Source organism: Oncorhynchus tshawytscha, linkage group LG06 (assembly GCF_018296145.1).
Source record: "Oncorhynchus tshawytscha isolate Ot180627B linkage group LG06, Otsh_v2.0, whole genome shotgun sequence".
In the NCBI taxonomy this organism is placed as follows: Eukaryota; Metazoa; Chordata; class Actinopteri; order Salmoniformes; family Salmonidae; genus Oncorhynchus; species Oncorhynchus tshawytscha.
In genome coordinates, this window is record NC_056434.1 from 50,969,556 (window position 1) to 50,994,681 (window position 25,126).

At 45.3% G+C, this 25,126-nt stretch overlaps 1 protein-coding gene across 2 annotated transcripts in view; it reads left to right on the top strand.

The window, feature by feature from the left end:
- Nucleotides 1–25,126, top strand: part of LOC112252680 (prickle-like protein 1) — a 48,480-nt gene that overhangs the window by 16,587 nt on the left and 6,767 nt on the right. The window contains exons 1-3 of one of the 2 annotated variants that reach the window (XM_024424132.2): nucleotides 10,512–10,990; nucleotides 21,977–22,174; nucleotides 24,029–24,142. In XM_024424132.2, coding sequence (XP_024279900.1) covers nucleotides 21,995–22,174; nucleotides 24,029–24,142 — 294 coding nt within the window. In that variant the 5' untranslated portion in view covers nucleotides 10,512–10,990; nucleotides 21,977–21,994. Of the gene's footprint in view, nucleotides 1–10,511; nucleotides 10,991–21,976; nucleotides 22,175–24,028; nucleotides 24,143–25,126 lie in introns of those variants that run through there. The other variant, XM_024424133.2, reaches the window with a different exon arrangement.

Genomic DNA, 25,126 nt, shown 5'->3' on the forward strand with positions numbered 1-25,126 from the left:
TAAAAAATACTCATACTATGAAATATAGCTCTCTCTCTTGCTTCTCCTTAATTTGGGAATAAATGAATTTGTTCAAATCTGTTCAACTATTGTCTCTCTCTCTTTGAGTCAACTACTCACCACATTTTATGCACTGCAGTGCTACCTAGCTGTAGCTTATGCTTTTAATACTAGATTCAATGTCTGATCCTTTGATTGGGTGGGCAACATGTCAGTTCATGCTGCAAGAGCTCTGATAGGTTGGAGGACGTCCTCCGGAAGTTGTCATAATTAGAGGTAAATACAATATAGCAATTAAAACACTGGAATGGTAGATTTGACTGTAGATGAGTGTGCAAAGTAGAAATACTGGGGTGCAAAGGAGCAAAATAAATAAATAATAAATACAGTAGGGGAAGAGGTAGTTGTTTGTGCTATTTATAGCTGGGCTATGTACAGGTGCAGTGATATGTGAGCTGCTCTGACAGCTGGTGCTTAAAGCTAGTGAGGGAGATAAGTGTTTCCAGTTTCAGAGATTTTGTAGTTCGTTCCAGTCATTGGCAGCAGATAACTGGAAGGAGAGGCGGCCAAAGGAGGAATTGGCTTTGGGGGTGACAAGTGAGATATACCTGCTGGAACGCGTGCTACGGGTAGGGGCAGCTATGGGCAGGACTTTACCTAGTAGGGTCTTGTAGATGATCTGGAGCCAGTGGATTTGGCGACGAGTATGAAGCGAGGGCCAGCCAACGAGAGCGTACAGGTCGCAGTGGTGGGTAGTATATGGGGCGTTGGTGACAAAATGGATGGCACTGTGATAGACTGCATCCAATTTGTTGAGTGGGGTGTGGGAGGCGATTTTGTAAATGACATCGCCGAAGTCGAGGATCGGTAAGATGGGCAGTTTTACGAGGGTATGTTTGGCAGCATGAGTGAAGGATGCTTTGTTGCAAAATAGGAAGCTAATTCTAGATTTAACTTTGGATTGGAGATGTTTTATGTGAGTCCGGAAGGATAGTTTACAGTCTAACCAGACACCTAGCTATTTGTAATTGTCCACATATTCAGAACCATCCAGAGTCAAAACCATCCAGAGTAGTGATGCTGGACGGGCGGACAGGTGCAGGCAGCGATCTGTTGAAGAGCATGCATTTAGTTTTACTTGTATTTAAGAGCAGTTGGAGGCCACAGAAGGAGAGTTGCATGGCATTGAAGCTCGTCTGGAGGGTTGTTAATACAGTGTCCAAAGAAGGGCCAGAAGTGTACAGAATGGTGTCGTCTTCGTAGAGGTGGATCAGAGACTCACGAGCAGCAAGAGCGACATCATTAATATATACAGAGAAGAGAGTCGGTCCAAGAATTGAACCCTGTGGCACCCCATAGAGACTGCCAGAGGCCCGGACAACAGGCCCTCAGATTTGACACACTGAAGTCTGAGAAGTAGTTGGTGAACCAGGCGAGGCAATAATTTGAGAAACCAAGGCTGTTGACACTGCCGATGAGGATGTGGTGATTGACAGAGTCGAAAGCCTTGGCCAGGTCAAAGAATACACCTGCACAGTATTGTTTCTTATCGATGGCGGTTAAGATATTGTTTAGAACCTTGAGCGTGGCTGAGGTGCACCCATGACCAGCTCTGAAACCAGATTGCATAGCGGAGAAGGTATGGTGGGATTCGAAATGGTCTGTGATCTGTTTGTTAACTTGGCTTTCGAAGACCTTAGAAAGGCAGGGTAGGATAGATATAGGTCTGTAGCAGTTTGGGTCAAGAGTGCCCCCCCATTTGAAGAGGGGGATTGAAGGTTTTGTGTTGAGGAATGTACACAGAGGAGGACAGAAGCTAGCTCTCCTCCGGCTACATCATGGTGCTACCCTACAGAGTGCTGCTGAGGCTATGGTAGACCTTCATTGCAAAATAGTGTTTTTTAATCTATTATTTGATTACATGAACATATTTAGAATAGTGTTATCTAAAAAGGATCACTTTTTTAATGTTTCACTATTTTTATTTTAATGAAATTCTCTGAGGATGGTCTTCCCCTTCTTCTGAGGAGGAGCTTACACTGGTGGATATATACGTAGAAAATGTATGTAATTGCTCCCCCATGTGGGGGTTTGTGCTCTCTGATTGGCTCAAAGTCAAGTTGTTGGCCACTGATGAGCATTGCGATTCTACAAGTATAATCGGTAGATCGCTACCGGGTCAGAACACAGCAGGTACCGCTTTTGTTATAGTAAGAGAAGGAACGGCCTCCCCCTGTGATAAGTACCCATCAGCAGTCTATCGGCAGTGAGATTCTTGGTGTGTTTCATGAATTTCCCCTCTGTGGCGACCTCTGACCTCTTCTGTTGTCCACAATGCGACCCCCAGCTACAGACAGGCCTGGACACTGGTCCCCCGAGCCCAGCCCAGGGCCATGGTCAAACATAGCTGTCTACTCAATCAGCGCAAACTGTCTGGTGACGATGGACGTCTCATACTTCACCCCTGTCCCCTGGACAGAAGTCTAATAATGGGGTCTGGGACTTCTATGTCCCCTGAAGCTTAACTCTAGGCTACCTGTGACCGCTAGCTAGCCATCCACATTTAGAGGTGAAGAGGTCAACATCAGAGTCAGGGGAGGAAGGCCATGGGGGCTATGGAAGGAGGGGTATAATTCAGCCTCTTTTCCTTTCTCTTCTTCTTTCTGTTCTGTTTTTTTTTTACTACCACCTTAATGAGAATGAAGCATCCTTACTGACTGTGTCAGAGTTCCCTCTGTGCAGTGGTACTGGAGCATGTTAAATTAGCCTGTTATAAAATACTGTAGCTAACAGAGCCAGTGTTCCTCCAGGAATGTTAATGATTGTGTTAAGAATGGCGCCGGAGCTATTATATGGAAGAGTAACACTCCGCCAAGCAAGCAGATGTGGCTAAAATAGCTAAATTCCTATATTCCATCTGAAAAAATTACATACAATTTACATAATAAACTCTTTGAACTTACTGATGTCTGGGGGGGACTTTCAGCAGTTTCTAGAGACGTCACCTTAGCTGCCTCATTATTATTTTCTTCATTAATGCATTGTTATTATTATTTGTTTTTGCGTTGAATAATTTATTTTCTAGCATTGGATGTGAAGGTCATTCTGTCTCATTTTTTTCTTGTTAATCATTGAAGCGTGTGTTGGGGAGGGAAGGGTTTTGCACGATGTGCTCCCATGTAGCATGCTGTGTAGGTGGAAGGAATAACAGGGCATTATCTGTGTCCTGTTTTTGCTGATGATTGTAAAAAATGACAATAAATATGTTGTTAAAAAACAGAATAGCGCCGGAGGGGATGACCGCCGCTTTATGGGCTCCCAACCAATTGTACTATTATGTGTGTTTTTTGCACAGTTTAAAAGAAATGTTGTAACATAATTTGTCTGCCATCGTTTCATATAACGGAAAGGAGCTTCTGGACATCAGAACAGCAATTACTCACCTCTAACTGGACAATGATTTTTCTTTAATGTGTTGGGCGCGAAGGAAATACTGCTCTTCCCAAACCAGGCCCATATCCCTGACATTCGTATGAAGAGGAGACGCTGTTACAGAGGTCGAAGAGCCGGATGCCTGGTGAGACTGCATTGATGAGTGGATAATCCGCCTTTACCCTCCAATCTACTGGCGACCGTGTAATAACTGGAAAATAAACTGGATGAGCTCCATTCGAGACTATCCAATCAATGAAAAACAGTAATATCCTATGTTTCACAGAGTCGTGGCTAAACAAGAACATGGATAATATACAGTTAGCGGGGTTTTCTGTGCATCAGCAAGACAGTACAGCAGCCTCCGAGGGTGGTGTGTGTTGCATTAGCCAGAACAGCTGGTGCGCAATCTCTAATATTAAGGAAGCCTCAAGGTTTTGCTCGCCTGAGGTAGAGTACCTCATGATAAGCTGTAGGCCACACTATTTACCAAGAGAGTTTTCATCTATATTCTTCGCAGCTGTCTATTTACCACCACAAATCGATGCTGATCACAATCAATGAGCACACTCAATGAGCTGTATAAGGCCATAAGAAAACAAGAAAATGCTCAACCAGAGGCGGCGCTCCTAGTGGACAGGGACCTTAATGCAGGAAAACTGAAATCCATTTTAAGTCATTTCTACCAGCATGTTACATGTGCAACTAGAAAGAAAAAAAATCTAGATCACCTTTACTCCACACACAGAGACGTGTACAAAGCTCTACCTCGCCCTCCATTTGGCAAATCTGACCATAACTCTATCCTCCTGATTACTACTTTTAAGCAAAACTCAAACGGAAAGTAACAGTGATGCGCTCTATACGGAAGTGGTCAGATGAAGTGGATACTAAGCAAACAGGGCTGTTTCACTAGCACAGAATGGAATATGTTCCGGGATTCAATCGATGGCATTGAGGAGTAATACCACATCAGTCACCGGTTTCATTAATAAGTTCATCGACGACATCGTACCCACCGTACGTACATATCCCAACCAGAAGCCATAGATTTCTGGAAACATCCTCACTAAGCTAAAGACCAGAGCTGCCCAGATAATGCCAAGAGTGTGCAAAGCTGTCATCAAGACAAAGGGTGGCTACTTTGAAGATTTTCAAACATAAACTATATTTTGATTTGTTTAGCACTTTTTTTGGTTACTACATGAGTCCATATGTGTTATTTCATAGTTTTGATGTCTTCACAATTATTCTACAATGTAGAAAATAGTAAAAAATAAAGAAAAACCCTGGAATGAGTAGGTGTGTCCAAACTTTTGACTGGTACTGTAGACTAACCCGTACCCCTTCCCATTGACTCGGTACTTGTATATAGCCTCGTTATTGTTATTTTATTGTGTTACTATTTTACTTTTAGTTTATTTAGCAAATTTTTCTTACTTTACTTTTTTTTAATACACCTGTTATATTCAGCATGTGACAAATGCAATTTTATTGTATTTTATTTGTGCGTTTGATGGGATCCCTGACTGTGCTGAGAGAAGAAGTGTTTAACTGTTTCACTCAAGAGTATTGTCGAATGCCATAGTTTGCCTTTTGAAGGCCTTGTGGGTCGTCGGGGAAACGTTTCCATGTGTGGGAAGGAAGGGAATGGATTTGAGTTATTTATTTCATGGCCTCCTTCATTACAACGACTAGCCACGGAGCGCTCACACCCTGGCGGGTTCAACTAGGCGGTCCAGAAAATGTGCCAGTTTAGCTTTGGGCTAGAAACGAACAGGAAATGGTTTCCCTCCTCCTTGGTGTGTGGTGTGTGTGTGTGTCCCTCACCATGCAAGTGGATAAAGTGTTTAACTCTGAGGAGAGCTGGAGGAAAAGTAAGTCCCAGATGTGTTTAGTTGCAGTTTTTTTTGTGTCTTTTTGTGTGTCAAAATGTTGCGGGTGGTGTATCCTTCTGACGCTGAGTTCAGCTAGAAGTCTGGTCAGAGGTTAGAGGTCATTCTCAGAGAGCAGGAGTCACATCCTGAACCTGGATGTTGACCTACTGAGTGCTGTTCCAACAGGAACAGAAGCAGGAAAATTAAAAGTTGTCTCTCAGATACGGAAAGAAATAGCCTTTTTCAAAAGAAAGACATTCGAATTGAACAAAGTTTCAAGTTCACTTGCTATATGTAATACTGTATACATTTTTACTCACCAGAGTTCTCAGAAACTCACCAGAGATCTCAGCTTAACCTTAACCAAACTGTTGAACTGTCATTTTAAAGTTAACAAGAGCAGGACCACACATGACAGGCTTTGCTCTGTTACTATGGCAGCAGCTTTTATGCTAGTAAGTGTGTAGTATACTTCCCATTTAGCTTTAGTCTCTGCTGTGTGTAGTATAAGACATTTCCTTTCAGCCCTAGTCTCTGCTGTGTGTAGACTGCCATGGTCCTTTGTTCAGTGATAGTGTCCTCAAATAAAGGTTATTCCTCCCTTTAACAGCCCTGAGGAGCTCTGTCGCTCTATACTTCCCATTGTATCCAATGAGCTCCCCACTTTACAACTGGGTGAGAGGGTGTCAAATTGAGGGTGAAATACGATGACCAACCTATCCCTGACTATCCTAGGATACATCCCGAATGGCACCCTATTCCCTATTTAGTGCACTGCTTTTGACCAGGGCCCAACCATTAGTGCACTATATAGGGAATAGAGTGCCATTTGGGATGCAGAACCTAGATTGTACTGTAACAGTGTTGGTGATGCAGTTAGACAGGAGTGTTGTCGTTATAAAGTGGCGGCACATCTAGACTATGTGATGTTTTGACAGGCCACTCACAGATGTGTTATGTGGGCATTGCTTTTGCGATGCAATTAAATGCCATTCAATGCCATTCAATGCAATGCATGGAGGAGTTCCATGATTGGAACAATATTCTGGTACTCCAGTTACATCTAAATATAATGGAATAGAATATACCTGTACATTCCATTCCTTTACATACTTAATTAAATTAAGCAAATTAATTTGTTACATATTCCCTCACACTGTCTGACATCATATACTAGAAACCTTATTTTGCTTGTATAACTTAATACCATTATGGAGCGTAATCCATTTGCAGTCAAGGTTTAAAAGTTCAGATGCAGCTATTGCAAAATAGAAATAAAAAAATGATTTTAGAATATTTTTCATTATGATTAATGATGGAGTGATGAATCACACAATAATCCCTTTCAGAAAGGTTAAGTGTATAACACATTTGTAACGATTACTTAACCAAATGCCCAATCCCAACATGACATTAATACCAATGTAGTTTGACATTAAAATAGCCAGGCAGCGATGTGTTCTCACTGTTCTCAATGCTCTGTATTCAAATGCACCGGCGACGTGCCTGCCCAGCTGTGTGAACTGTTAAAATGGGTTATCTGAGGGTTAGAAGGCTAACAAGCCTCTAAGCCCCATCCCACCATGGTCTGTCTGACCTGGGTTTGTCAGCACCAATCTAGCTAAGTCAATATCAACGCTGCCTGTTCCACCAATGACTGTTCTGCTACTGTAGCTCCACCACCACTACCAGTTGACCTTTTTCTCCCCCCCTCTTTCTGACCCCTTTTCTCCCACTCTTTCAGTGCGTCAAATGGATTGTTATTACAGTAGAGTGATAGGGGTTTATAGGGTTTATTTATCTTTATGACTCTGGGGCTTTGTGTCAGGCTCCTCTCCTGGTGATACCCTAGGTGCATTGGCAGGTCATTAAAAGCCTCGAGAATGAGACAGTCAGGCTTCTAGCTTTTATGATAAGGTAACTCACACATCACTGGGTGCTATTCTCAACAATGGACCCTGAACGACGACAGTAAACTGTAAACTAACCCTAACCCTAAACTGCCAGGGTATACTACACTGTGCTGTGCACTGCGGGGGAGAGGAGTCCCATAGCTGAGATTGTCATGACCTTCTCGTTGCCCCTACACTGTTTCCGCTTTATAGCCTCGGTGATGGGGTAGAGTTGAGGATATATGATAGGCTATATGCCACTTAGCAGACGTTTCTATCAAAAGAAGCCTACAAGAAAAGCAGTGCACGTTGTTAGTATGTGATCCCTGCGGGAATTGAACCCACGACTTTACCAACTGAGCCGCACATGACCACTAGTGTGATGACGTGAATTGCGATACGTAGGCCATGAACTCATACAACTGCACAGTTGTGAAATATTTTACTGGGCATCTTATAACCCCGTGGGATTGTGCTTGCTACCCCAGACTTTTTGGTTTTGCGAGTCCGTGTTCAAGGGCGAGGCCTGTTTGACCACTGAAGAATGTTGTGTGTTGTTTTATTATTGTTTGGTGTTGGTCCCGCCTCCTGACTCTTGTCGTTAGTCCTGTCCTGTCATTGTCGAGGCATGCTATAGCTAGACTCTAACTGGAGGGCAACGACAGCGAGGTGAGCTTGTGGGGTTTCGTTTAACTGCATTAGAAGGTGATACGGACCAGAGACCAGGTGTGAGGTGCAGCTTGGTCGTGTGTGTGTGTGTGTGTGTCTGTGTGTCTGGGGCTGTAAAGCCCCCGGTGGTAGACATTTATGGATGACCCCTAAGGGTCACAGGTCAGGGGTGTGTGGAACACATACACAAGTGAGGGATGTTGGGCTTGTCTTGTGGTCAAACCTTGAACTGTGAAATTGTCAGAGACCCCTTTCTAACAATAGAGTTGTACCGCAGCCAGCTTCAGAATGGAAGACAATGTTTTTCTTGTTTATGTACTGTGTCTGGTAGAGTGGAATAAGAAACATATGCATGAAACACATGATGAACACATGGCCGAAATGGTTGACGTCTTTTGACATTGACTTGAAATTATGTATTGATAGATTCAGTCATCAAACTTAAAAGAGTTGTATAATTGATGAAAGATTGGGCTCACGAGTGACACAGCGGTCTAAGGCACTGCATCTCATTGCTGGAGGCATCACTACAGACCCTGGTTCGATTCCAGGCTGTATCACAACTGGCCGCGATTGGAATTCCCATAGGGCGTCACACAATTTTCCCAGCGTCGTCCGGGTTTAGCCGGGGTAGGCCGTCATTATAAATAAGAATTTGTTCTTAACTGACTTACCTAGTTAAATAAAGGTTAAATAAAAAATGTAAAAATTCAAATGTGTGGGATAAGATTCAATTGAATGTATATGGATTCAGGCAAATTTCAGATCCGCATTGAAGTGACTTGCAATCCACGAGTGCCACTGCAACACTCTTCCATGTGCATTGGTCCTTTGAACCAGTTAGTCAACTTTCTTCCAATCACGATGAGAAGGAAGTCTGACAATTTCAATATCACCACATAGCCAACGTAGAAATCTACAGTCAGATTTCCATAGTTTGTAGATATTACATCCCGTTTAGTGACTTTCTGTTAAAACCACTTAACAATTTGTATCTGTTTCTTATCGCTATTCTATAGAATTTCTGGAACTGATGTTTTTCCAATTCAACCTTGTCTTGGCCTGAATAGCCTGCAGGCAGGATGAAGAGTTGTCCCTCCCTCTATGACTTGCTAATGAGGCAGGGGCAGAAGGTCATTTGGGTCGGTACAAAGGGCTGTGGCCTGCACTGGGACCTGCTATGTGGTGTGTCAGTGGGGCTCCCCGGCCTTGGCTGCAACAATGGCATTGTCCACAGACACACACACACAGTACACACACTCAAACAAAAGCATACACACAATATTATGTTCAGTGAAATCAACAAGCATCCATATTAGGATACAGCCTGATATTTCCCTAACTCTGAGGTGGCTAGGCATGTGGTGTCCCCCATAATGATGTCCCCAGAGTAGCTAGGAAATTTGTTTAGACATGGACAGATCTCCAGCCACCACAGAGGAAGCACAGGGTGACAGTCTCCACAACCTCAGCCTCTGCCTGAGGCAATAGACAACAGGAAGACCTTCTACACCTTTTACACATTCCTTTCCTCAGGACAGGAAGGAGACGGGGAGGTCAACTGTCCTGTGAAGTTGGGTTCAATTTCATTTCAATTCAATTCAGCCCAGTCAGGGAGTTTGGAATTTAATTGTACTTCCTGAATTGACTGAATTAAAATGGAATTGACTCCAGACCTGCTGTCCTGCTTGCTCATATCGGGGGGAGTTTCTGTCAGTAGTTCCTTAGTCAAAGGCCACTGAACAGGGGCAATACACAATACTCAACACATCATAAATTCGGTACAATGGTTCCAGCACGTTTGTCAGTGAACTGGTGCCAATGTGACCTTTCAACCCTACACAGATTTCAGAGATGAAATTGTAAGTTTATGATACTTAGAAAAGTGTATTATCCTCTCTCTGTCTAAAATGTCTGACCTCCTACCCCCTGAGACTAGCTGATAATAGAGCTTCCTTGTGGAAGTGGTTCATTTGTATTGAGACTATAGAGACTACTTCTGTTATTGTTATGTAAAGCACCCCTGTGGATTGAATCCAGAGTTGCATTATTCTTTCTCTGTGATGCGGTCTTGCTGACGTCATTGTTGACTGGGAACGTAAGGGAGGACTTTCAGCAAGCAGTTCAGTATCGTAGGGGACAGGGAGAAGTGGTCAATGGTCATGTGATGGAAAATGTTTTCTTAGCACACTCAAACTGAGACTGCCTGCATCTTACAAGACTACCCTCCTTAAAGAAGCAGGTCACATTGTATCACATCAGGAAATACAAGACGTGAGGTTCTAATAAAAGAAGATTAACAACACTGAACACTTCCCACAGTTCCTGCAACAGTTTAATAGGGGAAGGAGAGAGGAATGTCATGTGAGAGCCATTGTCGTAGTGGGGTTGACCACCATCAGTCTGGTGGTAACCCAAGCTGTGGCATTTGTCGCTGATGTGATGTGATGCGCTCGTCAGTGAAAGAGTTCCTGTGGGGAAGGCTCACTGGTGGTTCTCATTTGATGTGTGTTTGAAGTGTGAGAGGAGGGTCACCAAAGGGCGGAGACACCCTGAGCCTGGCCCTGCCTCTGAGTGGCTGGGTTAGGGGGTGGGAAGAGGGGTTAGGGTGTGGGATACGGGGATTTACGGAGGTGGAAGAGTGTGGGAGTAGTGGGATGATCATCTGGTTGAACAGTCCTCCACACACACCCTCAAACATTCAGTTTACACACACAGAACACACACCTCTCTGGTTTTACACTCTTTCCCTACTTTGATATGGAATGTGGCTGTGCTGACAGCTCTGGAAGAGGGAGAGAAGGCAGAGGAGGGGGGGCTAGGCTGCTGTGAGCCTGTTACTGTCCTGGATTTAGTAGAGCTACAGTAGAGGGAAACTGGAGAGAGGAGAGGAGGCTCCTGTCTTGGATTGTGAGTTACAGTAGAGGGAGACTGGAGAGGAGGCTGAGCCAGCAGAAGCTGAAGGAGGAGAGGTTGCTGTCCTGGATCTTTGAGCTACCGTAGAGGGAGATTGAAAGAGGAGAGGCTGAGCCGAGAGCCATGTAGCCCAGAGCCAGTGGAGAATAACGGACAGGATTTAGTAGTGATAAGAGCCTGCTCAGGAGAGCTTTCTGCACAGAGGTAAGACCACTAAGGGCTCTGCCAAAGGAACTTTACAGTAGTGGATTTTTAAAAAAAACAGATTTTCAATGGCATGTATCCTAGTTGTACCGGTATGGCAGAAAGAAAAAAAAATGACATTTAAAATGGGACATTTTGACATTTTTAAATGTCTCACATTTAGCAGTGACTTCTAGGTTTAAACTGGATTTAAATAGTGATTTTAACTGTTTTATTGGTAAGATGGTCGCATTTATTTTTTATGTTTTGTACTCAGTCCCTTCTTTTTAAGGAAAAAAATATTTAATATGAATGCATTCTATCTAAGTGGTGTGCTAGTATGGACATTGGTAATCAGAATTTAGGCTTACTGAGTCTGAGATTTTGGGTCCTGTAATGCTATATGTATTTGATCAGTAGTGTGGTTGATGTTGAGCTAGCTGTGTGACAGCTGCATGTGTGTTGAGAACCGGGTGCAGGCCAGGCAGGCTGTCGCGTGCAGGTGGTCCTTCTCTCAGTCCATGGCAGGCAGGGTTAGAAGTTCTGAGGGTTAGGAGTTCCCTCTCTCACACCCATTTGATCTTGGAATAACACCCCCCCCCCCTGCGATGGCGGGAGGCACAGAGGTCAGCCAAACTGTAGCCTGCCGGCAACTCTTTGATATGGGACAGACAGAGTTGTGAGGAACTTGTCAAGTCATTTGGACAGTTCTTTCTGCTCATGTTTTCCGTACATTGGATAGTTGTATAATGGATGTATTGGATGACACATTTTTATTTCATTCATGTGAAAGAATTGCGGAGTTGATTCCCAAAGATCCAATTGTTTCAAATCTGAATACTTGTACCTTTTCCAAATGGTTTATATGTAGGCTAGTGTTTCTTTATTTAAGTGCCAGGTATCGTACATGGGGCTGGTTTTATCAAGTGCCAACAGGTGACAAGTCGTAATCTGAGTACACGTGCTCATTTGATTTGAAATCATCTGTTCTGCACATCTTGATTAGAGAAACATCTTGTTCGACAGACGGAGGGGGAAAAAAAAGAGACTTGTCTGAATATGAACTGGAGAACCTGAGACTTTTGAACGGAATATAATTGTTTTCTCTGCAAGTAGACCAAGGGTCCATCCTTACTGACACCATATTCCCTGTATGGTGCACTACTTTTATTGGCCCTGGTCAAAAGTAGTGCACTAAATAGGTAATAGAGTGTCATTTGGGACGCACGGGTAGACCCTATCCAGAATGAGTCTGTGGGTGAGTCTGTGGGTGAGCCTGCGCCAAATCAGACATGTACAGTCCAGACCCGCTGACAGAGACACATGTGATCAGTGTGCTTGTTGGGTTGTGGGCTTGTCCGTCACGCGTCTCTTTGAGGAATTATGACAGTAATTCAGACCAGCAGCTGGTTATCTTCCCTCTTCCTCTCACAAAGGGTTGTTTATCTAACGTAGTAGACTATTTTAGTGTGTGTGGTAACAGAATAGTTTCCTTATTTGGAGGACACCTTTTCAACCGATGAGTTTAGACAGGGGGATGTCATTGAAGTGAGTGGCTGCCAATCATGACTCGTGGTTTAAATGATCTTGCGAGACTGTCACTGTCAGGTGGTATCGCCTCTCTATGCTGGCTGTATGGCAGTAACACAGCCCCTGTCATTTTCCTCATACCATGACGGAGGTTTACTCTTCGTTGTAAATCATAGCGCATTTAGCATTTCCATAGGAGTCAATAGTCACTGGTTAGCATGGTCTACCTCTACCTGCCAATCCCCCCTCCTCCCATACTACCCAGACCCCTGCAGTCTTGAATGTTTAACAGCCTTTGTAAAGATGCTTGTTAACAGGGCTTTACTCTTTCTTTCTTTTTTGCCTCGGATGCATTTCTGACTGATTTGCCAAAACAGAGACCTTGTAGCCCCCAGCCGGGAGGGACTGGGTGGGGGGTGAGCGAGAGAGGGCAACAGGAACTAACCACAAGTCCCTTGTGGGAGCTATCTTTTCAACTCAGCCCGTAAAGGTTTGAGAGTTTGTCAGAATTCCGTGTGTGTACGATGGCCTGTACAGTCAGTCAGTAGATTGAAACAAAGTTGGCTGACATCTGAGGTGAGAATTAGCATACTTGCCGATGTGGTTCAAGGAATGGCATTGCTAAACACATGAGGTATTGTCTCAGTATCCTGTATTCATGTTTCACCTATCTGGATCTGGCTATATCTCCGACTTGACATTCTGCTGAGGGAGGTTCTGCTCTGAGAGATCAGTGAAGAGAGGCTTCGTCTCTGACATGTGAAAGCAAACATCTCTCTCGTTCCCTCTCTTTCTCTCTAATGAAAGTCATATGTAACCCCCCCCTCATAAAGCAAAGCCCATGCTGCTAGTCATCATGTTCTCTCTCTACTCTGCTCTACGCTCTGGCTGAACTTTCTCTATAGTTAGCCTCTATCTCCCCAAACAACTACACTCTCGCTCCTCCAACAAGGCCACATATTGTAAAGTTATTGCAGTCTCATTTGCTAGTCATCTGCAAGTCAATAGATGTGAATAGAACAAGAAGTGTCTTATTTCGCACCTCTGACTCTGACACGTTATCTTGGTTTTGAAAGACTCCAACCGCCATGAATGCAGCAGAGATAACAGAGATCAACAGACGGAGAGAGAGCGAGACACAGAAAGAGAGACTGTAGAGAGAACCAGGCTCTTGATGGAACATGCCTTCCACAGTTGATTCACTATGAAAGGCTCTATTGTTGAAGGCTGAAGCTGCTTCGCAAGGTGTTTTAAAGTGGGAGGTGTCTATCGTACCAACCCCATCTGCCTGACTTGACACCTCCTAGCACAAGGCAGACATGCATCATGGTACAACGCTGAAGCATCCACTTCTACAGGCGTCATCCATCATGCTCGTGTCTGAGTGGATGCACTGTGTGTCTTGTTGTGTGTGAGCAGCCTTGTGGAGGGCAGGCATGCCAGGTGTTGGCATGAGTGAGATATGGGTTATTGGAAGGAAGGGTGTTCAGGCAGGCAGGCTGTCCTTAAGTGGAGTGCCTCTTCTGTGGGTATGAATAGCTGTTTGGTAGCTGCCAGTCTGGCTGCCCTGTGTTGGGCAGTTAATCACTCATTCCTCAGGAGGTCCAGGCACTAGGCATGCGGACTGTGCTGCTCTGTGTGTGTGTGTGTGTGTGTTCTGCTGCTGCTATCTCACAAAGAGTCGTAACTAAACGAGAAACAGGACGCAGGGCATACAGCTGACACTTAAACAGTTTGGCCTCTTGTCAGAGGAGGGGTGTGTGTGACTGCTTGCCTGCCTGCATATCTGTCTTTGTGTGCGAGAACCACACTCAGGCATTCATGCATATATGCCATTCTGAGAGAGAGACTATATATGACATTTGAAATGTCTTTATTCTTTTGGAACATCTGTGAGTGTAATGTTTACTGTTAATTTTAATTGTTTATTTCACTTTTATTTATTATCTACTTCACTTGCTTCGGCAATGTTAACATATGAAACACATGTTAAATTTGCCATTAAAGCCATGGAATTTAATTTCATTTAATTGAGAGTGAATTCTGGCCCACTACTGTCATGCCTGACTTCTTCAAAGGCACCAGTCAAGTGTGGCTGGTTTTCTCAGCTGTGTCCCCACGGCCCTCCCCAGCCCTGTGTGCCTGCCCAGCCGTGGGGGGGTGGAAGCAGGGGTACAAGGGGGGTGTGCTGACCACTGGCTGGGGAGGGATGTGGAGTCTCACAGTCAGAGCTGTAGAGCTGTGGCCCTTCCTTTGAGAAATGGCCACAACAGCCTATTCATTTACTCCATGCCTATATGTCATACAAGGCCTTTCAGCATGACTTGTACAGCTCAGAGTAGCATTTGTATAGTATGTAGTAGTTGTAGTCGCCTCCACCTCTGCAGCAGTAGTAGTATTGGCAGAACTGTACTACTGCTACTTGAGCGTTGTATGAATGTGTTTTCCTTCGATCCTCACAGAGCAAAAATGTCTTGTATGTCAAAGCTGTTTTGTCATTGCTCTCTTGAAATGTAGGCTACACGCAAAGAACTGAGGAGGCCCTGAAACCTTCTGCTGCCTCAGCTCAGTGATTTCAGTGACAAGACAGATTAGTCCCCTTGCTTTTCCACTTCTCAATGTATCTCCCTGGACACACACTGCTCTCCTGTGTGGCCCGGTCAGCTGTGTGGGTGAGTGTGGGTAGGTTTGTGCATGCGGGTGCAAGCCTGCGTGCGTGTGGTGGGTCAGCGTCGTGGCGAGTCATTCTTTGATCCATCTGCCCTATTTGTGTCTCTCCGTGTCAGGGTCCACTCTTCTGTCATCCCCATCTTTCCATCCATCCCTGACTTCCTCCCCCGAATCCCCTCTGTCTCTTCCCTATATCCATTCCAAAGAATAAAGGATGATCAGAGAGACAGACAGACACCCTTCTTCCCCCTCTCGCTGTGGCAGGTTGAAAAACAAAACAGCTGAGGAGAAGAAGAGAGAGGGAAGGAAAGAAAAAGTAGAGCGAGGGGGAAAAGAGCAGGGGCTTTGGACGTTCCCCATATGGCTCTGGGATCCACAGGGATTTGTGCCTCCTAAGGCCAGGGTACTGTTGTTTATACAGAGCTACAGTGAGGGAACCCTTTTATCTTGAGATCTTTTTTCCTATTCATTAGCCTCATACAGAGAGATCCCATTTGATTTGTCACATGCTTTGTCAACAACCGGTGTAGGCTACCGGTGAAATGCTTACTTTTACGGGCCCTTCCCAACAATGCGGAGAGGGGGGAAAAAAAGAAATAATAGAAAAACAATAACACAAGGAATAAATAAGAAATGAGGAACGATAGCTTGTCTATATACACAGGGTACCAGTAGAGTCATTGTGCAGTGGTACGAGGTAATTGGGGTAGATATTTACATATATGTAGGGATAAAGTGACTAGGGCAACAGGATTGATAATAAACAGTAGCAGCAGTGTGTGTGATGAGTCAAAAGAGAGTTAGTGCAAAAAAGGTCAATGCAGATTGTTAAGTAGTTAACCAATAGCTACCCGGACAAACTATTTAGTAGTCTTATGGGTTGGGGGTTGAAGCTGTTGAGGGTCCTGTTGGTTCCAGACTTGGTGCATCGGTACTGCTTGCCGTGCGGTAGCAGAATGAAGAGTTTTTAGGGCCTTCCTCTGACACCGCCTGGTATAGAGGTCCTGGATGGCAGTGAGCTTGGCCCCAGTGATGTACTTGGCTTTACGCACTACCCTCTGTAGCGCCTTGCGGTTGGATGCCAAGAAGTTGCCATACCAAGCGGGGATGCAGCCAGTTAAGTTGCTCTCAATGGTGCAGTTGTAAAACGTGTTGAAGATCTGAGGGCCCATGCTAAATATTTTCAGCCTCCTGGGGAGGGAAGAGACGACTGTGTTGATGTGGGTGGACCATGATAATTTCTGAATGATGTGGACACCTAGGAACTTGAAGCGCTCAACCTGCTCCACACTACAGCCCCGTCGATGTGGATGGGGGCGTGCTCTGCCCTCCGTTTCCAGTAGTCTGCGATCAGCTCCTTTGTCTTGCTGACGTTGAGGTAGAGGTTGTTGTCCGGGCACCACACTGCCAGGTCTCTGACCTCCTCCCTTTAGGCTGTCTCATCGCGTCAGTGATCAGGCCTACCACCATAGTGTCGTCTGAAAATGTAATGATGGTGTTGGAGTCGTGCACGGCCACACAGTCGTAAGTGAACAAGGAGTACAGGAGTGGACTAAGCACACCCCTGAGGGGCCCCCATGTTAAGGGTCAGTGTGGCAGATGTGTGGTTGCCTACCCTCACCCCCTGGGGGTGGCCAGTTAGGAAGTCCAGGATCCAGTTGCAGAGGGAGTTGTTTAATCCCAGGGTCCTTTACTTAGCGATGAGTTTGGATGGGAACTATGGCATTGAACACTGAGCTGTAGTCAATGATCAGAATTCCCACATGTTCCTTTTGTCCAGGTGGGAAAGGGCAGTGTGGAGTGCAATATAGATTGCATCATCTATGGATCTGTTGGGATGGTATTGGAGTGGGTCCACAGTGTCTGGGATGATGTTGTTGATGTGAACCATGACCAGCCTTTCAAAGCATTTCATGGCTACAAATACGAGTGCTACAGGGCGATAGACATTTAAACAGGTTACCTTAGCGTTCTTGGGCAAAGGGACTATGGGAGTCGGCTTGAAACATGTAGATATTACAGTCTGGGTCAGGGGAAGGTTGAAAATGTCAGTGAAGACACTTGCCAGCTGGTAAGTGCATGCTCTGAGTACGCGTCCTGGTAATCCATCTGGCCCTGCGGCCTTGTGAATGTTAACCTGTTTAAAGGTCTTACTCACATCAGCTATGGAGAGTGTGATCACAGAGTCGTCCCGAACAGCTTGTGCCCTCATGCATGGTTCAGCGTCGCTAGCCTCAAAGCAAGCATATAAGGAATTTAGCTTGTCTGGTAAACGCGCTTCACAGCTTGTAATCCATGATAGTTTGCAAACCCTGCCACATCTGCAAGCATGAGAGCCAGTGTAATAGGATTCAATCTTGGTGCTGTATTGATGCTTGGCCTGTTTGATGGTTCGTCAGAAGGTGTAGCGTGATTTCTTAGAAACTTCCGGATTAGTTTCACGCTTCTTGAAAGAGGATGCGGATGTTGCCTGTAATCCATGGGTTCTTGTTGGGATATGGACGTACGCACACTGTAGGGATGACATCGTCAATGCACTTATTAATGAAGCCGGTGACTGATGTGCCTTAATGCCATCAGATGAATCCCAGAAACATATTCCAGTCGGTGATAGCGAAACAGTCCTGTAGCTAAGCATCTGCTTCATCTGACCGCTTCAGTCATCTGGTACTGGTACATCCTGTTTGAGTTTTTGCTTGTAAGCAGGAATAAGGAGGATATAGTTATGGTCAGATTTGCCAAATTAAGGGTCAGGGAGAGCATTGAATGTCTCTGTGTGTGGAGTAAAGGTGATCTAGTTGTTTTGCCTCTAGTTGCACAGGTGTCATGCTGGTAGAAATGAGGTAAAACGGATTTTAAAGTCACCGGCCACTCGGAGCAATGCCTCTAGGTGAGCATTTTCTTGTTTGCTTTTGGCCCTATACAGCTCGTTGAGTGCGGTCTTAGCATCGGTTTGTGGTGGTAAAAATTTGGGGAAATAACATGGTCCACAACTTATGAGGTATTTTAACTCCGGCGAGCAGAACCTCAAGACTCCAGAAGCTCTTTTCGGTCATAGGAAACGATGGCGGAAACATTACGTACAAAAAAGTTGATCGGCAAAATAGAACAATTGGTCAGGAGCCCGTAAAACTGACACTATTCCCTCCAGCTCCATTCTTCAGCTGTAGAGAATATCCCCTATATAGTGCACTACTTTTAAACATGGAGTGTATACTACACTATATACTCTAGGGTGCCATTTGGGATGTAACCATTGCTTTAGCCTAACATTTGTTAAATGTAATTATGCAGCATTGAAGGTCCCCAAGAACACAGTGGCCTCCATCATTCTTAAATGGAAGAAGATTAGAACCACCAAGATTCTTCCTAGAGCTGGCCGCCCGGCCAAACTAAGCAATCAGGGGAGAAGGGCCATGGTCAGGGAGGTGACCAAGAACCCGATGGTCACTTTGACATTGCTCCAGAGTTTCTCTGTGGAGATGGGAGAATCTTCCAGAAGGAGAGCCATCTCTGCAGCACTCCACAAATCAGGCCTTTATGGTAGAGTGGCCAGACGGAAGCCACTCCTCAGTAAAATACATGACAGCCCGCTTGGAGTTTGCCAAAAGGCACTTAAAGGACTCTTAGACCATGAGAAACAAGATTCTCTGGTCTGATGAAACCAAGATTGAACACTTTGGCCTGAATGACAAGCGCCACGTCCGGAGGTAACCTGGCACCATCCCTATGGTGAAGCATGGTGGTGGCAGCATCATGCTGTGGGGATGTTTTTCAGTGGCAGGGACTGGGAGACTAGTCAGAATCGAGGGAAAGATGAACAGAGGAAAGCACAGAGAGATCCTTGATGAAAACCTGCTTCAGAGTGCTCTGGACCTCAGACTGGGGTAAAGCTTCTCCTTCCAACAGCGACCCTAAGCACATAGCCAAGACAACGCAGGAGTGGCTTCGGGACAAGTCTCTCAATGTCCTTGAGTGGCCCAGCCAGAGCCCGGACTTTAACCCGATCCAACATCTCTGGAGAGACCTGAAAATAGCTGTGCAGCGACACTCCCCATCCAACCTGACAGAGCTTGATGGGATCTGCAGAGAAGAATGGGAGAAACTCCCCACATACAGGTGTGCCAAGCTTGTAGCATCATACCCAAGAAGACTCGAGGCTGTAATAATCACTGCCAAAGATGCTTTAACAAAGTACGTGGAAAAGGTTTAAATACTTGTGATATTTCAGTAGATTTTTTTTATGGGGCAAAAAATCCCAAAAAACTGTTTTTGCTTTGTCATTATGGGGTATTGTGTGTAGTTTGATGAGGGGAAAAAAACAATTGTATACATTTTACAATAACGCTGTAACAAAATGTGGAAAAAGTCAACGGATCTGAATGCATTCCGAATGCACTGTGCATTCGTGGCCAAAGGTTTTGAGAATGACACAATTATTCATTTTCAAAGTCTGCTGCCTCAGTTTGTATGATGGCAATTTGCATATACTCCAGAATGTTATGAAGAGTGATCAGATGAATTGCAATTAATTAAAAAGTCTCTCTTCACCATGCAAAATCAGTTGCACTGCATTTCAGCCCTGCCACAAAAGGACCAGCTGACATGTCAGTGATTCTCTTTTTAACACAGGTGTGAGTGTTGACGAGGACAAGGCTGGAGATCACTCTGTCATGCTGATTGAGTTCGAATAACAGACTGGAAGCTTCAAAAGGAGGGTGGTGCATGGAATCATTGTTCTTCCTCTGTCAACCATGGTTACCTGCAAGGAAACACGTGCCGTCATCATTATTTTGCACAAAAAGGTCTTCACAGGCAAGGATATTGCTACCAGTAAGATTGCACCTAAATCAACCATTTATCGGATCATCAAGAACTTCAAGGGGAGCGGTTAAATTGTTGTGAAGAAGGCTCCAAGAAAGTCCAGCAAGCGCCAGGACCATCTCCTAAACTTGATTCAGCTGTGGGATCGGGGCACCACCAGAGCTTGCTCAGGAATGGCAGCAGGCAGGAGTGAGTGCATCTTCACGCATAGTGAGGCGAAGACTTTTGGAGGATGGCCTGGTGTCAAGAAAGGGCATCAAAGAAGCCACTTCTCTCCAGGAAAAACATCAGGGACAGACTGATATTCTACAATAGGTACAAGGATTGGACTGCTGAGGACTGGGGTAAAGTCATTTTCACTGTTGATTCCCCTTTCCGATTGTTTGGGGCACCCGGAAAAAAGCTTGTCCGGAGAAGACAAGGTGAGCGCTACCATCAGTCCTGTGTCATGCCAACAGTAAAGCATCCTGAGACCATTCATGTGTGGGGTTGCTTCTCAGCCAAGGGAGTGGGCTCACTCACAATTTTGCCTAAGAACACAGCCATGAATAAAGAATGGTACCAACACATCCTCCGAGATCAACTTCTCCCAACCATCCAGGAACAGTTTGGTGATGAACAATGCATTTTCCAGCATGATGGAGCACCTTGCCATAAGGCAAAAGTGATAACTAAGTGGCTCGGGAAACAAAACATCGATATTTTGAGTCCATGGCCAGGAATCTCCCCAGACCTTAATCCCATTGAGAATTTGTGGTCAGTCCTCAAGAGGCAGGTGGACAAACAAAACTCTAAGCATTGATTATGCAAGAATGAGCTGCCATCAGTCAGGATGTGGCCCAGAAGTTAATTGACAGCATGCCAGGGCGGATTGCAGAGGTCTTGAAAAAGAAGGGTCAACACTGCAAATATTGACTCTTTGCATCAACTTCATGTAATTGTCAATAAAAGCCTTTGACACTTGTGAAATGCTTGTAATTAGACTTCAGTATTCCATAGTAACATCTGACAAAAATATCTAAAGACACTGAAGCAGCAAACTTTGTGGAAATGTATATTTGTGTCATTCTCAAATCTTTTGGCCACGACTGTATATCTGTGGTCTTGCCTGTTCACCCTCTGAGTGGCACACATACACAATCCATGTCTCAATTGTCTCAAGGCTTTAAAATCCTTCTTTAACCTATCTCCTCCCCTTCATCTACACTGATTGAAGTGGATTTAACAAGTGTCATCAATAAGGGATCATAGCTTTCACATGGATTCACCCTGTCAGACTATGCCACGGAAAGAGCAGGTGTTCTTAATGTTTTGTACACTCAGTGTATAACTCATCGGTCTCTGAAGCATGTGCTGTACAGATAAGGTGATAAGGTGAAATTTTAAAGTGTGAGTCTGCTCGGCCTGGTTTTGCTCTCACGTCTGTGCTGAAAGGAAAAGTAATTACAGTATGAAGGTGGAATGTGCAGTCCGTTGTTGAAGTCGATGTAGAATTCAGGTACTGTAATACAAGCAGTCTGTAAAGGTCTCACAACAAGTCAAGACATCACCTCGTAAAATGAACTTGCGAAACTGGGGGAGTTTTATAATGGTTTTCGACCCAAGCCACATGAGGGGGACCCATCATGATGAAACACTGCCACAATGGCAAAAAAATAGTACCATTGTGATTTGTGAATCGTAAAGGCAAATCGTCACCAGAAGAACTTAAGTGTTACCCAGATCCCCTCTCAGTGCCTTTCGGGGAAAACATCCCACATGAAAGTGGTGGTATAGTGACTCAGTGACTGCTGAGACTAAGATTCCTGGAACGATAAGGGGAGAGGGGTTCAGCGTGTTTTATAGCTTCTATCGTGGATGGGTTACCAGTCCATATCAGCACAGCTTGGTTCGGCTCGACTCAGTAGTGTGAAAAACTTAATACTATCGCCCTGACGTAACACATCCCTCTCTCTCTCCCGCTCTCCTTCTTTCTCTCTGCAGTAGAAGGCGTGGTGTGTGATGAACCCGGAGAGTGCGTGTGGTTACCAGGTCGGGGTGCGGGGCCCACGGTCTGTGATGGAACAGAAGGTCAAAAGTCGACTGAACTATGGCTTCCAGAGGAGCTCCACGTCCGATGACGACTCCGGATGTGCCCTGGAGGAGTATGCCTGGGTGCCGCCCGGCCTCAGACCCGAACAGGTGAGACGCGCCAAAATCTACACAGCACCCCCCAGTTCTAATGCATGCCCCTTAAATTCAACACTATATGCCACTAATATGCCACATATGGAATACAACCGCTGTTCCCCTGTTCCACAAAATGACAAAGCAGTATGTGATGATTATTTGTGGGAATTGAACCCACCGACCTTGCCGTTTCTAGTGTCATGCTGTTACCAACTTTTATTTTAATTTGACCTTTATTTAACTAGGCAAGTCAGTTAAGAACAAATTCTTATTTTCAATGACGGCCTACCAGGGAACAGTGGGTTAACTGCCTTGTTCGTGGCAGAACGACAGATTTTTACCTTGTCAGCTCGGGGATTTGATCTTGCAACCTTTCGGTTACTAGTCCAACGCTCCAACCACTAGGCTACCTGCGCAAAAGCCCAGAAGCAGATTTGCTTGTTTAGATAGGAGCTGAAAAATACCACAGTAGCTTTCTCTATCATTATTCTCCTTGTCATAACTCCATTAGGTAAATTACCAGGCCTCCTCAGGTTTTTGTGGTGGTGGGCAGTGCAGCGGGAGGGCTTGTCAACCTGAAGCAGGACAAAGCTGCCTGTCTAACTGTCACCGTGGCACTTTGACCCTTGGGGCGACTGGGCTGGTTACTACTTTGCCCCTCTAGGCCGTTGACCACCACTGAAGGCTACTTTACGGGGAAGGGTCATTACAGACACCAGATAAAAAGGTGGGATGTTCTTGTCTCCTGTTTAGAGGGGGCTTCCTGCTGCTCTATTGCCCCCTATATCCACCTCCCCAGGCCAAGGGTTACAGAACAGTACACTGACAGACGCCCTTCCTCCGGGGCTGTGTGTTTCTCCACTGTAGTGATCACCCCATAATGTGCACTACAGGGCCATTCCACAGAATAGCTGCTGTAAAGGCATTACAGTTAACCCATGCATTTACACACAAAGGGGAGGCTTTAGAGGCAGGGTTCTCCCTGTTGCTTCGGTCCCTTCTCTCCCCTTTATCTTTCTCTCCCCCGATCACCCTTCATTGCTTCCATGTGTGCTTTTTAAAAGGGAGGGAGAGGGGGATAGGGTGAGGGGAGTAAGGGAAGGGAGGGAGAGAGTGAGACCGATGAGAGAAGGAAGGGAAGGAGGCCTCCCCGGTACTTGGGAGAGTGCCACATAGCACAAGTGGACTCTGTTTGTGACAGGTCTGTAAAAGGCAGCCGTGGCAATGCCCGCTCCGAGCCGAGCCTGGTGTTGCCAGCAACCAGCAGGACGGGGTGAGCAATGGGGTCCTGATCCACGACTAAAGGCCTTCTCCAGCCTTCTCTGATCTGCCAAGATTTCTACTAATCACTAGCAGACTTTTCCATGCCCGAGTGTGTAAATAAAAATATACACATCCTGTCTCTAAGTGGCTTTGGGGTGGTGCTTGGTGCTTGACAAGTCACAAGAAAGGAGCCCGCGATGTGCTAACTTTTAGGGTAGGGACACACAAACGCACGCACATACACGCACGCAGCCCATTATCCAGGGGCAGTCTGGGTAGGTATATTATTATTCCTAGTGTACTGAATAACATCTAATCTGGGACAGTGAAATAGGTTAAGATAAATCTGTGACGGTGCTCTTCTTTCAACAGGGAGCTAGAAAAAGGTCAGGGCTGTTTTCATGTTCTTAGCCAAGAACATTTGATTTCCGTGTTACTTCACAGTATAGGCAACCCTCCGAGCTAATTTGTTTGTGTGGTAGGTGGAAGCATGGCGCTACCAACGCCAAGGTTCAATTCTCGCAAGGATCAAATACACATACTAAAACAAAGATGAATTTGTTACTGTCTCTAAACATCTCTCTTTTGCTGTCTATGGTCCAGGTCCAGCTATACTTCTCCTGTCTGCCAGAGGACAAGGTCCCATATGTTAACAGTCCCGGAGAGAAGTTCAGAATCAAACAACTCCTCTATCAACTGCCTCCACATGACAATGAGGTAAGACTCCAAAGAGTTTGTATGTGTATGTGCATGCATGGGTGTGTGTAGTTCATAAACTGTGAGTGTGTGTGTTTATGCAGGTGTCATAAAATGCATCTCAGTGAGCCCTCTCATTAAAGGCATCGTAACAGGGCAGGTCTCACAGAAGGATAGCACCCATTTCCCCCAAATCCATCCCTCCCATCCCCTTTTTTTGGACTCAATGTTGTTTGAAGGGCTGTGTCCAACCATTGTCCTTCACTGCCTTTCAGTGAACCTCTGTTTAACACCACCTTACTACCTACCAGGGTTGGTGTCAATTCCATTTAAATTCAGACTAAAAATAAACTTCCAAGTCCAATTCTCCAAGCAACAAACATTTTATTTAACTTCCAGTTGATTTAAGTTGAAATGGAATTCACTCCATCCCAGTCACCTATATCTCCACGCCATTCTGGTCATGTGTGGGAGGACAAGACATTCACGTTGCCGGCGTCACAGAGTTTAGTCCCTTGGTCCCACACTGGGTCACAGACTGAAATGGCGTGGGCACAATACATCTTTTGACTTAATGATGTGCTGGGAGCCCCCGCTAGCAGGATTCCTGTCCTAGATGTGGTCTTTATGGGGACAGAACTGTGGGACGGTGAGGTATTATTGGGACGGAACTGTGGGACGGGGGACACTGCTGAAAGAGAAAGTCTTTCTTTATGCCACCGCCACTAACAGTGGCACCACTGCCCGAGCCGCCTACTCTGTGTCTCTTTGTTGCTCGCCCTCTCGTGATTTCACTCTAAACACAACCCTTGTTTGTGTAAATTGTTAATGTCTGCCTTCCCTAGTTAGCGGTTTAGGAGGGAGACATCAAAAAGGGGGTGTTAAAATAGTTCTGTCAGAGCTAAGCCAGGCTTAGGTTTAGGGTGGAGGATTGGAGTGGGGATGACGGAGGTGGGAGGGCAAGAGGAGGCTTTGTTGAACATGCCCTGGTATGCAGCTCAACGT